This window comes from Mycteria americana, chromosome 16 (genome assembly GCF_035582795.1).
Source record: "Mycteria americana isolate JAX WOST 10 ecotype Jacksonville Zoo and Gardens chromosome 16, USCA_MyAme_1.0, whole genome shotgun sequence".
NCBI lineage: Eukaryota > Metazoa > Chordata > Aves > Ciconiiformes > Ciconiidae > Mycteria > Mycteria americana.
The window spans coordinates 13,521,654-13,535,452 of record NC_134380.1 but is presented as its reverse complement, the minus strand read 5'-3'; the positions used below and the strand labels follow the sequence as shown (position 1 = coordinate 13,535,452).

The following is a 13,799-nucleotide window of genomic DNA, read 5'->3' as shown; positions in this document are numbered from 1 at the left end:
CATGTGCAAAACAACATGAGCTGAAACTAACGTTGTGGCCCAGATTATCCAGCTGCCAGCTCCAAGGGCTTAGATGAGAAGCCCCCTCATAAATAGTTTCAGTTTTCTAGTCATTAGTATCGATTTTTCTGAGTGTTTGGGGACTAAAAAGGTGTCTTCCAATTTCCTAACATACATGGATTTTTAACTGATTCACTTCTGACCCCTTGATGCTTACTCTGTATTTAAACATTCAGCGTTTAAAAGGCGACATTGTGGATTTGCCTACGCCTTCACTGAGTGTTGTAGGATTTAGAAAAGGGCTGTTACGCCTGGGTAAAAATTGTGCTCTCACCAGTTCTTGTTTCAGATCTGCCCCCTTCTCTTTTGGCAGCTGGAAGCTCTGTTGCATTTTCTCCTGGGAATCTCAGCACCAGCAGCAGCGCCAGCAGCACCTTGGGCAGCCCTGAGAACGAGGAGTATATCCTGTCCTTTGAGACTATTGACAAGATGAGACGAGTCAGCTCTTACTCTTCTCTGAATTCACTAATAGGTGAGTAAAGACTCTCCTACCCCTCTTTGGCATCGCCTTTCTTCACATGCTTGCACTAGCTTTTGTGGAAAGTTTGGATCTTAGCTCCTGCTAAATCTTAATCCAACAAAATTTCTCGTAATGCTAGAAATGCTACGCTTGTGTTTGGTTAGGCTATCGGCAGAGCAGAGTCCCTCCTGCTCTGATGGAGGGACTGGAAACGAGAGCTGTTGGCTCCAGCTGTACGCTTCACTGCGACGGACAGCAGTCCTGTTAGGAATTTGAGCACAAAAATGTAGCATATACAGGAATTTAATGTCCACTGCAGTTTCATTGGCTAGAGAAGGAAAGCAAGGACTCCCCATCGCATGGACGTACCAGCTGGGCACACTGGCACTAACTGCTTCCCCTGGTTATTTTTCACGTAGCTTGTATTTCTATACAGCACAGCCACTTTACTGTGTTACTCATCCAAGGAAGCCTTACCTAGCTAATTTCTTATGCAGGTTTATATATGCATTGTTAAATAGGACATAAAAAAGAAGAAATCCCAGGCTGTGTCTTAAAAGCAAAAGACTGAGTATTTCATAGAAATCTCCTTTTGTGCAAAAAGTTCCATGGCTGATCCCACTGCCTCCAATCCCCTCTCCATTATTTCCTCCCGGATAAGCAGCTGTAACATCAGTAACAGCACTGAACTTTTTAACACCGCTCAAGAGTCCCTTTCTCTCCCGGCATCTGACTCTCTGGGTAATGTACTGAACTCTGCGAAGTGCTATAGCACAGAAGGAAAGGAAATTTTACTTGTATTTATGCAGTGCATGGCTGATTTGCGTGTAATGGATTATTTGCATTTCTTTTATAGACCAAAACTGGAATGTTTATATTAAGCTAGTTCAACTCGGTTGTTTTTCAAGTAACTTTCCCAGTTGCGTCCGATTGCTACAACAGCATTGCTTTAAACTAGCTGCAGTTTTTCAAACAATCTAAACCGTTTTGGGATGATAACACAGACAACATGCAGAAGGACCTGGCTCTTGGAACGGGCTCTTTCCGGGAGCAGGGGAGGCAGTATGCGGCAGAGCAGTCTGGGGGGAGGTCTGCGTATTTTCTTTGAAATCAGTAAATGTGCCCATATTTTTCTAGCCTTTAAAAATCAGTGAAAAAAGAGTGGTATAACTTGGAGAGGAGTCCACCTGGGTGAGAGACTTGTCTTGACTGAAAAAACTTTTTGCTCTGCTCTGTATTTCTGGAAGAAGTAATGGTGATTTGGGTCTCCTGAGTTGAAGCATTCTGGGACTGTAACTCTTGAGCCCCTGTGGCAGTTTAAAACCATGTCTTGATTAGAAACTTGATAAATTCGTTGGCTTTTGAGTGTAGGTAATGAAATTGGAGCTTCTAAAGCATGACAGGAACGTTAGGAGATTTTTCTCCATCTTAAGCTAGAACTTGAGTTTTCCTCATTTCCACTGGTGCAAACTGGTGTCTGCTTGATGGCTTGTGCGTGTCTCAGAAGAGCTTTGCAGCACAGTTGGAAAAGAATCCAGAGATGAGCTGGAGATGAGTGAGGGAGACCTAGGAAAACAAAAAGAGCAGTTCTCCAAAGCCTCCCTCGTTCCTGTTCAATCAGAAGAGCTCATATCCAGCTGGAAACGACAGAGCTTACAGAAGTGTTTAAAATTCATAACTCACACAGAATCCCATTACCTTCAGCATTTGCCTGCTGAAAGCCAGGCCTTTTTCATTTCTACTGAAGAATCACCGTCTTCCAGCCTGCGCTCTCCTGCTCCCCAAGGAAAGAGTTTTCAAAACGCCATCAGCTCCAGCCACTCTCGGTAGCGCTGCGGCTGCTGCACAGCCAGCCCACACTCAGATTAACCCCTTTCTTTAAAGTTTTAGTGTAATAAAATACTGCTATACTGCTAGCAGGAGTGGGTAACTCGGAGAGGAGTCCACCTGGGTGATAGACTTGTCTTGGCTGAAGAAATGTTTTGCTCTACTCTCTTTTGGAAGAAGTAATGGTGATTTGGCTCTGCAGTAGTGACTCTGCCAAGTATTTGAGACAGGCAGAGCAGTAAAAAGAATGCTTTGGGCACACGGGTAGAATCAAACCAAAGCAGAAATCTAGTCTGTAATAACAAAAGTAGAAATTTTCAACCACAGTTTAATTCTGTATTCTGTACTCTGCATTCCCTAGGTTGATTCACTGATGTTCAGGGCTTTCTTCCCCTCTTGCGATTTGAGGAACATGGTGCTAGAGGGATTATTCTGGATCAGTCTATGCACTTTACTGACATTGCGGCATCATACGACGTACTTCTTCCCATAAACTTGAGGAAAACCTCTCCATTCCTTCTTGTGCCATCTTACAAACAGCTTCCTAGCCAACTGTAGGCCGAATGCCCCCGTGTAGTGCCCCCCCCAACGCAACACGTACTTTTAGTCTAGGTGTGCTGCTTTCTGGCAGGCTGTTCCTTGGCCAGACAGTCCTGTTACCAGAAGAGACATTTATTTCTGGCCCGCATTTTCAAGCTGGCAAGAGGCAGGCTTTGGTTAGTCAACAAAGACATCAGTTTGGATGGGAAGCTAAGCCTTGCTACTTTTCCATACAACGAGTCATTAATCTTGGTGTCCTGGAAATTTTAAGTTTAGTTTAGTTTAGTTTAAAGATAGGAAAAGGGAAGGAATTAAGATGGGGGGTTTGCATACCTTGAGGCTGATTATTCATATTCAAACTGCATGATTAAAGTCTTTGTCCTGCAGAGAGCATCGCTGGAAAGATCATATTAAGGAATGATCAAAGAAGGAGGAAAATAAATCTTGGAGCGATGAAATGCTGGGGAATAGTTCTCTTTTCCAGCAGGAGAGGCTGGGGGCAGAAAACTATTTGCCACGTCACAGGATCTGTTCTGAAGAGCTACCTTGAAGTAACACTTACAGCGGGAGGTTACCGCAGTGAGGATGAGGAAAGTGCGGGACGTAGGTGGACAGTGAGCCGCAGCAAGTAAGAGAGTGAGTGTTGGGACAGGTAGAGCCTCCTTCTCTGTCACTAGGCAATATATTGAAATGCACAATCATAATGAGAAGTAACTGGTCAACCAGCAGTATTTACAAATAGTAACTTGCATAGTAGCAAAATACAGGGATTTGAGTGGCTTTTGGAAATGGAAGCTTGATGTAGAGGTTTCCTGTCAGTTCTTACTATTTACCCGGCATTATGGAAGCGAGATGGAGGAGCCTAAGGCAGCGGCCAGGGACTACTGCATAGCTCAGTAAGCCAGAAACCAGTTTGTGTGGTATTGCTGAGGCAACAGGGAAACCAGGATGGGGAGAGAAGCATCAGTGTGTGATAGCTGGGAACAGAGGAACATGGTTGTTTTTTTTTGTTTTACCCTCCCCCCCCCCCCGATGTGCCGTTATTTGCCCTGGCCTCATTCATGTTCTCCATGGAAAAGATAGAGACGTTGCATGGGCTGGTCGTGGTGGGCTGCGTTCATGTTGGCTATGACAGCCCTGGTCCAGGGGAAGTACCTGCTCTGAGGGAACATACTTTTTCCTAATGAGCTGCTTCTGGTTTCTGTTGGAACATTAAAAAGCTCGTGCTTTGCTGTTTGAATTGCCGTCAGGGGCTGGAGCGTGCAAGAACCTCTTTGCATGGCCCCGTGCAGAGACCAGCTTGCAGGCTGTGAGGTCTGTGCAAGAAATGCTGATTTGCTGTTCCTCTAAGGAACAGGCTGCCGTCCGCGTTTGTCGAAGTAGAGTTCAGAGAGCGATCCGGTTCAGATGTTCTCTTCATCCGAGTAGCTCTCGCAGGACCTTCCGTGTCGTTCACGGGAAGAGGAGAGAGTTGTGGGATACGCATTTACAAAGCAGGTGGGATTAGCATCGATGGGAAGCAGATACCCGAGTCCCCGGGTACCGTTCAGTCTGAAATATTTCACCTGTATGTTTCATGGCGTGCCGGTCCGACGCTTGCCCTTCCCTGCAGGCGGGGTGTGCAGGCGCAGGAGCTGTCCCCGGGCCGAGGCGGGCGGCAGCGCCCGTTCAGCTGCTGGTCAGCTTTTGCTGCTGTGCTGGGTGGGGAGTGGACTGCGCCTTCTTCTGGAGATCAAGGCTTAAAATCACTGCAGTGATTTTTACAGGGGATTAGAAAGAAACCCTGTGAAAGCCTGGCAAAACAAAAAGAATAAATAAAAACATTAGCATCCGTGTTTTCATCCAACGTGGTTCTACCCTTCGTGTACTCGGTGACCCGGCTGCAGGACCTCAGCCAGGTCCCTTCCTCGGGGCCGTTGCATGATGCTTGCTGTTAAATTGGACTAAGAGTTATGCATATGCAAAGAAAATCAAAGTCACCAGTAAAGGCAGGCAATTTATTTTTGACATTCTTAGCAGAGAGGAATCATTTTGTAAACGTAAATCTATACTGCAAGGTCCATTTAACTGGCTTTGAATCAGGCTGACTAATTACAGAGCTGTCTGCTTAGATTAACACCGCATCCCCCTTGCTCGGCTCTCTGTTTGCATCTCATGGATATTTTTTGCATTTTAGTCCATTACGTGAAATCAAGCTGCTGTTCCTCCTGCCACCTCTGCTGCCTTCCATTATCCCACCGACTCCAGTGCTCAGGATTTTACAAGGAGCTCTGTCAGATGTGTCACTCGATTGAATCAGTGCAGTGAACAACACTGACATGGGCGGGGGGAGGATGGCAGAAGAAAGGGCCGGTCCTTCGAGCACCAGCTCTGAGCCCGAGATGCTTTTGTAGAAATTCCCTCTGTTCTTTTCAAAGGCTGCTGAGCGAATGAGGAATTGCACTGGCGCAGTTCTGTTTTAAATTTGTTTCTTCATGACGCTTAGATGTATTAAAAATGTCGTTGGGTTTTTTCTTCGTGACTGCGTCACGAGTGAGGTGGTTATCAGAGACACTGGAAAAACTGACGGGTACCCTCTTGCTCTCCCTTTCTTTCCCTTTCCTTTTACTGTCTTTCAAGGGCTTTAAAAGAAATCAAGCCGTTCAGATTTCCCATCGGTCTTCATGTAACTTCTAGCACAGGACCAAATGTAGGAGGTAGAGCTCTGAGCAGACCTCGGACGACATTACCTGGCTAGCTGCTTCAGTGGCTGGGCTTTTTTTCCTCCCACAGCTTGTAGCACTTTCTCTCTCTCCCTCTCTTGCTCTTTCTCCTTCCCCCTCCCCTTTTTCTTTCCCTGGTAATAGAAGCTTTCAGGATGCACATGGCAGTTGCAAAAATAAAACCTAAATGGTCAGAAGCCTGGAGAAGACAGACAAGCATTGTATCGCCATCCTTTATGGTTGGGAGGCCTAACCCTCTTCTGAGCGGAGACTTACTTTGTTGTGTATTGACATTTTCTTTACGTTAAACACAGACACAAGAGCTTCTGAAAAAGACAATTACTTTTGCCTGTTATGACCAAAGCCAAAACCTGAACTTGGATCTGCACCATCCTAAGTCAGTTCTGCTCAATTCGTGCACGCCGTGCTCAAGAATTCCTTGATTTCATACACTTTGGGCTCTGTCTTCAGCTGGCATAAACCAAATATGACAGATCAGTGCCCTTTGACTCTACTGTTCTCTTGACAGTTACTGCTTTCTTGGATTATCAACTTCTTCATTTTTCCTAGGTAGATTTAACATTGTTGTATCTTTGTCAGGCCCTGTATCTTCCCCATCTTGGAAAGGTTGGGATTGGCTATAGGAGTCTGTTGTATAGGTAGCACTGTCCAAGTGGTGCCGTCATAAATATTTGTGAGATTTCTGCGTGAAACGCTGTAAGTAGACGTCACTTGGAAAATCCTTTGGATGTCAAGCTGAGTGAGAGACCCTTTTCTTTGCTGGTCGAATGAGAGGATGGAGTTAGGTTATTGCCTTTGCCTTTTGCAGAATGCTTTCTCACGTGCTGGGGAATTTTTCTGGCAGAAGAAAGATTCCCTTGGCCAATACAGACAAGCATATGAAGTGCAGCGTGCATGCTCCTGAAAAATATTACCGTGCACTACTTGCCTTCTTCAGCCAAAATTTAAACCTGGACTGTCCAAGTCTCTTTTCTGTGGTTTGAGGATGAGGTTTAGCAGCTCTGCAAGGTGAGAAGCTGCTTGTTGACCAAGGAACCCTTTCTTCCTAACTTAACACTTTATATTTAGATGCCTCCAGAAACATGAAAGGAAATGCAGTAACAGCTTGATCTGTCATTTACCATTGATTGTGACTCATCTGAAATCCCTATTTTAGTTCCTTTTTTTGTTAGTGCAACCACTTTAATATTGTCCAAATGGCTCAACTCCCAAACAATGGTGTTACAACTATTAGACGTCGTGAGGGTTAGAAGAAAGAATAACAAATTAAAGATTCGCCTTAAAAGCAGCAAAATAAAATGTTCACAGAATTTTGTCAGTTGTTGCAAATGCTTATTAATTTGATTTGTACTTTGAATCTGTCGGTCCCTTCTGCTGAAATACCAAAGAGCAGTTATTCTCATTAAATAACAAATTGGCAATTGAGGAATTGATACAAATGTCAATAGGAAAGACTGAGTTAGACTTACTGCTTCTCAAAGGTACAGGTCCTAAAGCTTCTTTTTTAGCATTTAGATGTATAGTAATCTTGTAGAATATATAAAACCCTGAACATTCAAGCTGAGTATTAATGCTTAAAACAGCAATAAAAATAACCATAAAAAATAGAAGCCAGTAAGTGTGGTTTTATACCATTTAGTATTGTAGCTCAGGAACTCCAAAGACATTATCTGGTCTTCCGTTGGCCTCTTCAGATTATTTGCTTCAGGAGCCTAGAAAACTAGCAGTTCACTTGAAGCTTATTTGGGTAGTCTTTAATTTATTTTTCTTTCTCCCGCTTTCATTGTACAAGCCCTTGCAGAGTTCACAAAGAAAGACAAAATGGAGGCAAAAGGCCCACGTGGGGTGTTTTTGAGCTCTTCTCTTGATGTTTTCTTAGATGTCATTGCGATGTTTGGAGTTCTAATGAATTTTCTCACATAAGATCAAAGAGTTTGAGTTGATGGATTGTCATGTGCTTGTGGGGCTTTGTTTTTTGTTTTGTTTTTTATTATTTTAGGTGTGAGTTTCAACAGTGTTTATACCCAAATTTGGAGAGTACTCCTTCACCTAGCTGCCGACCCCTATCCTGATGTCTCCGACTTGGCTATGAAAGTTCTCAACAGTATTGCCTACAAGGTATGCCCTTCTGTGTTCATGTGTGTCTGTGAAGGTTTTGTATGTTAATTTTTCTTTCATGCTTAGGCAAAGCATAGGTAGAGTGAACTGAATAGATCCCTTGGAGGGCTCTGGTAAGTGGTCCTAGTTCAGTCTGGATCTATTGCAGAAGGAGCTTTTAATGTTTCAAAATGATAAACACTCATATGAACTCTTGACCAGGTAAAATAAATAAATGGGGGAGGGCCTGGGGTTGTTTTAGGATATAAATTAGGTACAGACCTTAGACGGTAGGTCTTGTTTAGAAGTCTACTTATCTAGATCAGTCCCTGGGGGAAACCTTAAATATACTTCATTAAATTATCCGTTTGCAAACTGATTTAGATTATGCAAGTGGGACTGGCCTGCAGACTGAAGCCACAACGGCTCTCCAATCCAGGTGAACTAGTACATGTGAGTCAGCATGCAGACACCCCTGCCACTACTCACCCCTTCAACCCAGGCCTAATCCGCCTAAACCACCATCCTCATCACATTTCATCCTCCAAGGGTGACAAGATGTCCCTGGAGGCTGCCATCACTGCTGATTCAGAATTGCCAGCTTAGGGAGCTGTAGAAGCACCCTCACCTTCCGTCTGAAACGAAGCACCAGGCCACCCCAGAACATCTTCTCACCAACTGCCTTCCCCCTTCTGCCCCAGCCGGTGGTGTCGGAAAGCTGTCTGAACGCAGTCCTCCCCACGTGCTTTCCAGTTGCTCTAGCATCCAGACCATGAGCCATTGCAATGCAAGATGACGTCTCTTACTGATGATTGCCAGTGAATAATCCTAAATCTTCAGACTTAGGCTTCTAAGCTAAAGTGGCAGTAAGAGATGCCAGCATTGTGCACTACCATTTTAATGCCTTAGAGATTTCTCGCTTTTAAATCTGATTTTCTATTGAGAAAATAGTTACTTATTTGAACTCTCTTATTTGTTTTAAGTCTACATGTGAGTGAGTGGTAGAGTCTGGGGTTTGGGATAGAGAATTATTTTGACAGTGGGGGCGGTGAGGTCAGCCCTTCCCTGATGATTCAGATGTACAACAAATTACTGTCAGGCTGGAGGTGCCAAACTGAGGTGAATAAGAAAAAGAAAAGGTGAAAGATTTCCCCCTCTCTGCTCTACATGCATGAAACTATTTCAATTTTGTATTTTGGAAGGCTCTTTGCAAAATGAAATGTTACTTCTACTACGGGATTAAAAGGGATATAAAGAGGAACCAGCGCTGCTTTTCCTGTCTTAAATATTTTTTCAGGACTTACTCCCTTGCTAGTGGAAAGAGATGTATAAATATTAATAAAGATGCTGCTGTGCCCTGCAGATGTCTTCGCTAGCACTGCTATGGGTCTGCTTAGCCAGCAGGAATTTTGATCAGGATGTTGTGATACCCGTAGTGAATGTTATGACTGGTTTGGTAAATTCTCTGTTGATTCTGACAAGTTTGGACCTAGATGTCTTGGTACTGAGTGGAGTCCAAAAGCTCAAGTGGGTGGGTATCATGCATCTCATGCTCTGCTTCTCAGACAGCTGCTCTGTCCCTGGCTTTCTAAGGCAATGGCTTTTCAAATGGTTTTGCAAAATAATAAAAGAAGCATTCCCATTTACAAAGATTTTTATCTGGGGATGCTTCAGTGAACAAAACTTATTTGTTCTCCTTTGCCTTAGCCATAAGATCCATAAGGAAAGTATTTAAAAATGCAATTTGTCCAGCAGTTTGGGCAGCTGCATATGTAGTGGGCTGACTGCTGTGCGCTTCGTGATATTGTGGGCTTTGCTTTTGCCAGTACCACCTGGCGTAGGTGGCTTCTAAAAAGGCTTTTTTAATTTAAAAAAAAAAATCCTATTAACAGCCCACCAAAATGGAAGTTAAGGCTTCAGATCCTGGGTTATGATCTGGCCTTTATTCATTTCATTATGGACAAAGCTCCTGCTGTGAGCAATGCTGCCAGGATTTACAGCCTGAACTCCGTGTCTCTGCTGGTGTGAGCTCAGGCAGATTATGGGAGTTGTATGATGTGTAATGCAAATTAGCAACAATTAAATTTTTGCTAACTGTATCCTGAGATCTTTCCTTGGTACTAATGAAGCTTTGTTGGATGTAAAAGGGAGCAGCCTGGATGCTGCCCACGGGCCCTTTGGTCCTCCCAAGTATGTGCAAACGATGCGTTTTCCAGTTTGTTGTTAGAATTTCATCATGGAATAAAACCAAAAGTTGATTTTCTTGCTTAAACAAAAACACTGCTTCAGGGGAAGTAAAGCACTTGAATATTCTAGGGCTTTAATCCTTTTGTTCTAATTAATACAAAATGCAAGGAACAAGAGGCTTCATTTTGGAACTTGGACAGCTGAAGGTTTCTTATATTAACACAACTGAACGCAGCACTGCGATCCGTACGACGTCGCCTGTGACTGTTGGGCTTTTTAGCTGAAAGACCTGAAGCAATTAGCCATGGGCTTATAATTCTGGATGCTGTCGGTGAACTGCATCTTCATTTTTGGTGAACTAAATACTTAGCCTCAAAAGGTTGCCAAGCCCAGTGCTGTAAGTCTTTATGATTTTTAAACGTATTTTGTACCAGGGAGGTGTTAGCCATGTAGCTCAGTTGCCCTGATGGGTGATCAGACAACACATTGAGAGCAGCGTGGTTGGAGAGCTTGGCAGAAGTAGATATTGCTACGCTTTTTAATCCCCTGCAGTAAAACGCGGGGCCAGTACTGTGAGTTTTGTGGCAGTGCAAAAGTCCAGTTTAAGAGTCTGCATTTGTAAAATAGTTATTTGCAAGGCACTGTGTGAATTTAAAGCAGAATTTTTGTTTTCAGATGAGACCAGTCCTATTCAGGTTTTTTAAGAGCCGTGAATATAGATCTTTACCTACAGGAGAACTCCAGTGGTCTTTAAATAGGGTGATGTCTTTCTGAGCAGCCGGTGAGTAGGTTGCACAGACGTGCATGCTTCCTGGATGTGAAATACGCCGTTTTGTTTCATGGGCTGATTAGACATTGCTAGTTCTCACACAGATTGCGGCGGTGTTGTGATTTATGTTTATGATGCAGATTGGAATGGTACAACTCTCATTCCCAGCCCGATCTTTTAAAAGACCCAAAACACACTTTTTGCCCATACCAAAACAAACAAAAAGGACCCAGTAAGCAATGCTGGCCTTTTAAGACTTTTTGAAATCACAATTAATTGAGGGAAGTTTGCTTCCTCCCAGGTTGCTTCATCCAGCTGTTTTTAATGGAAGGCTCGAGGCTGAATTATCCCAGGAGTTACTCCTCCGCGACATCACTTGGTTCAGGATTTTCTGTGCATCAGCAAGTAATTCTGACAGTGTGCTCCTTTTTTTATTTTTTTTTTAACCTGGAGTCAATTTGCAAAATTATGAATTACCATCTCCCCTCCTGAAAAGAGATGATTTGACTGGCAGAGGAGCAAATCCCCGGGAAATGGGGAGCTGCTGCCTCCAGCAAAACACGCTGTCGTATCACTGAACGGCGGCCCTCACACTGCTCGCTGCCTTCAGAAAAGAAATTGCTTTTTTATTTTTCCCAGGAAAAGGAAGGCTGTCTGCCACGCTCATCTCTCTGCATACCCGTTCAGCAAATTATCGTTAGCTGACCTTGTCCCTCTGCTGTGAAACAAGGTGACCTGACCTGTTTCAGGTGACAGAGACCTGACTGCGAGAATCTTAAAACTGAGCCTTCTGTGACTAATTAAAATTAGTTATGAATAATAATATGTCACTAGTTGCTAAATTGTTTCTGCTTTCTTTCCATTCTCATGGTGTGATCGTCTGTCCCAGCCCCGTGTAGTAACGTCTGCTCACCGGAGACCCCGCTGCATTCCTGAGTGATGGGGAGATGAGTGACCTTTAGGACCCCTCCCACCCCTATGTGAAAAGGAGGAAAATAACACATAAAATGAGCTTGTCTTGTACGAGGAGGCTGGCTCGGGGGCAGCCAGGCTAACCGGAGGTCGTGGCACTTGCCTTCCCAGCTGTAGCAATCTGCTGCTTGCTGGGCTGTAGGTGTGCTGTATGGTGACGGTCATCGCCGCTCCTACCCCTTGGAGCCAAACAAACGACGGTCAGGAGGGCTTGAACCCTGCGGAAGCGAGGGAGGCGAAAACCTCCCTGGGTCGTTTGAGGAAGGGAGAAGCGGAGGTCATCTGAAAAGGCCTTTTGGCCCCTGCAGGGAGAGGGCAGAGCGTCTCCCAAGCGCAAGCACCTCAAATTTCTCTCTGCCGCAGACACGTGTGGGCTTTGAGTGCCAAGACAGATACCATTGTTCACGATGGTTGTTGGTTCTGCCTTGTGAAGGCGTTAACTTATAAAAGGCTCGTTACCTGTCTGGGCTCCAGAAGACCACGCGTACAGCTCTTGCTCTTTGTGGGCTCTGTGTTTCAGTAGCTGCTGTCTTACCTTGCTTAGCTTGGTTTCAGCTGGCTACAAGCCCTAGTGTCATCACCTGAGACCCCCCCTCGGCTCCTGTGCTGTGAGATGTGGATTTTCATAGTGTTTGAAGAGATTATAAAAGTCAGCTTGCCTGTGGGATAGCCGTATTTGTCCCTCCAGGTTTTCTATGCCAGTCTGGGGCTTCCTTTAGAAGTTATTTCAATATGTGAGAAATTTCAAATGTTTCACAGAAGGCAGGGTAATGCAGAAGAGGAGGAAAGGAGTCCGTAAGCAATGGAGGACTTCTCCCTTTCTAACGGGCAGGCTTGTTTGCACGGTGTGAGCAGCGTGCTCAGCCTGGAGGAGCGTGAGGCGGTGGGGTAGCTGTCTGTGCACTTCCCGCTGCCTTTCCCTTGGCTTGCGTTTGAGGCCTTCCCTTGGAGAAAGGATAGGACCTTCTCAGGCTCTTCACAAACAGGTCTCTTCTAGCTGGTGGCTGAGTGCCAGGGTACCGTTTTGCAGGGGGACTGGCTGTGTTTTGTAGAGCTCGGAGCAACCCGACCATGTAAATCCCCTGCCTTCCCCATACGAGCGGATGCGGTGCTGCTGGAAAGGGCATCCTCTGACGAACTCTGGAAGAGCTCAGCTCTCATTAGGGGAGACGGAGCAGCAAGAGGAGGCAGTTTCAGGCGGCTGCCGGATTTACAAGGAGAGTTCAGACTCGAACGTGAAATCAGGGTCAGGATGTGTGCTTGAACGATGGTTGTGGTAAGGACTGCGACCTGCAGTCGCGAGGTGGGAGGGAAAGCCTGGTTGCTGAAGGGAACCCCCGGGCTGCTGCCTGCCCGGTGGCGGCTTGTTTTGAAGTGCTGGTACAGGTCATAGGCTGCAACCGATTTAGGGAAAAGGCTTAGGTGATAGTCAAAGCCATTTCCCTGCAAGTAACAGAAGGGTACTTTCTGGTAAGTGTTTTCTGGCTGGAAAAGTAGTAAAATCATCTTATGTGTTGGGAACTGCACAGGGGCTTTTTTCATAGACATTTTTAAACACCCACACGCACACTGATGGAGAGCTTAACTTCATTTAACCCCAGGTGTGCAATTGTATGGGATAATAAACAGCTGTGGTTGGTGTTTCGCAGTCTTGGCTGTTCAGGACTCTGCTGTGTTTTTTCTCTAGGCGACGGTAAATGCTCGCCCCCAGCGCATCCTCGACACCTCCTCGCTGACTCAGTCTGCCCCTGCCAGCCCCACCAACAAGGGCATGCACATCCACCAAGTGGGGTAAGCTCCGGTGTTGCTTTCTAGCACTTTCACGGTAGTGGCTTTAGGTGCTCCCTGCCAGTGGCCGCTCAAGCAGCCGTCCCAGTTAACTGCACCAGAGAGGGTGAACCTGCCGAGGTCTCGGTAGCTTCTTGTTTTAGCGCTGGTAAGGTGTTCAGAAACAAAAGCTTTGGGAAAAGGTGGGGAGTTTCTTCCTGTAATTCTTTTTAGGACAAAGAGTAAGAAGCCACACTAATTACCTAAAGATGAATGGAAGGGAAGAGCTAACTGTTGCTGATTTCACTGGTGCAGTCTGGCCTGACCCATGTGGTATCCAAATTTCCCGTTGAAGTCTAATCTGTATTTTCTGCACCTTCAACTGATAAAAGCCAGG

At 45.2% G+C, this 13,799-nt stretch overlaps 1 protein-coding gene across 5 annotated transcripts in view; it reads left to right on the top strand.

The window, feature by feature from the left end:
- Positions 1–13,799, top strand: part of RPTOR (regulatory associated protein of MTOR complex 1) — a 164,022-nt gene that overhangs the window by 111,088 nt on the left and 39,135 nt on the right. For 3 of the 5 annotated variants that reach the window (XM_075518484.1, XM_075518480.1, XM_075518479.1), the window contains 4 exons: positions 374–532; positions 7,610–7,728; positions 8,092–8,160; positions 13,323–13,426. In XM_075518484.1, coding sequence (XP_075374599.1) covers positions 374–532; positions 7,610–7,728; positions 8,092–8,160; positions 13,323–13,426 — 451 coding nt within the window. The remainder of the gene's footprint in view (positions 1–373; positions 533–7,609; positions 7,729–8,091; positions 8,161–13,322; positions 13,427–13,799) is intronic. The other 2 variants (XM_075518483.1, XM_075518482.1) reach the window with 1 other exon arrangement.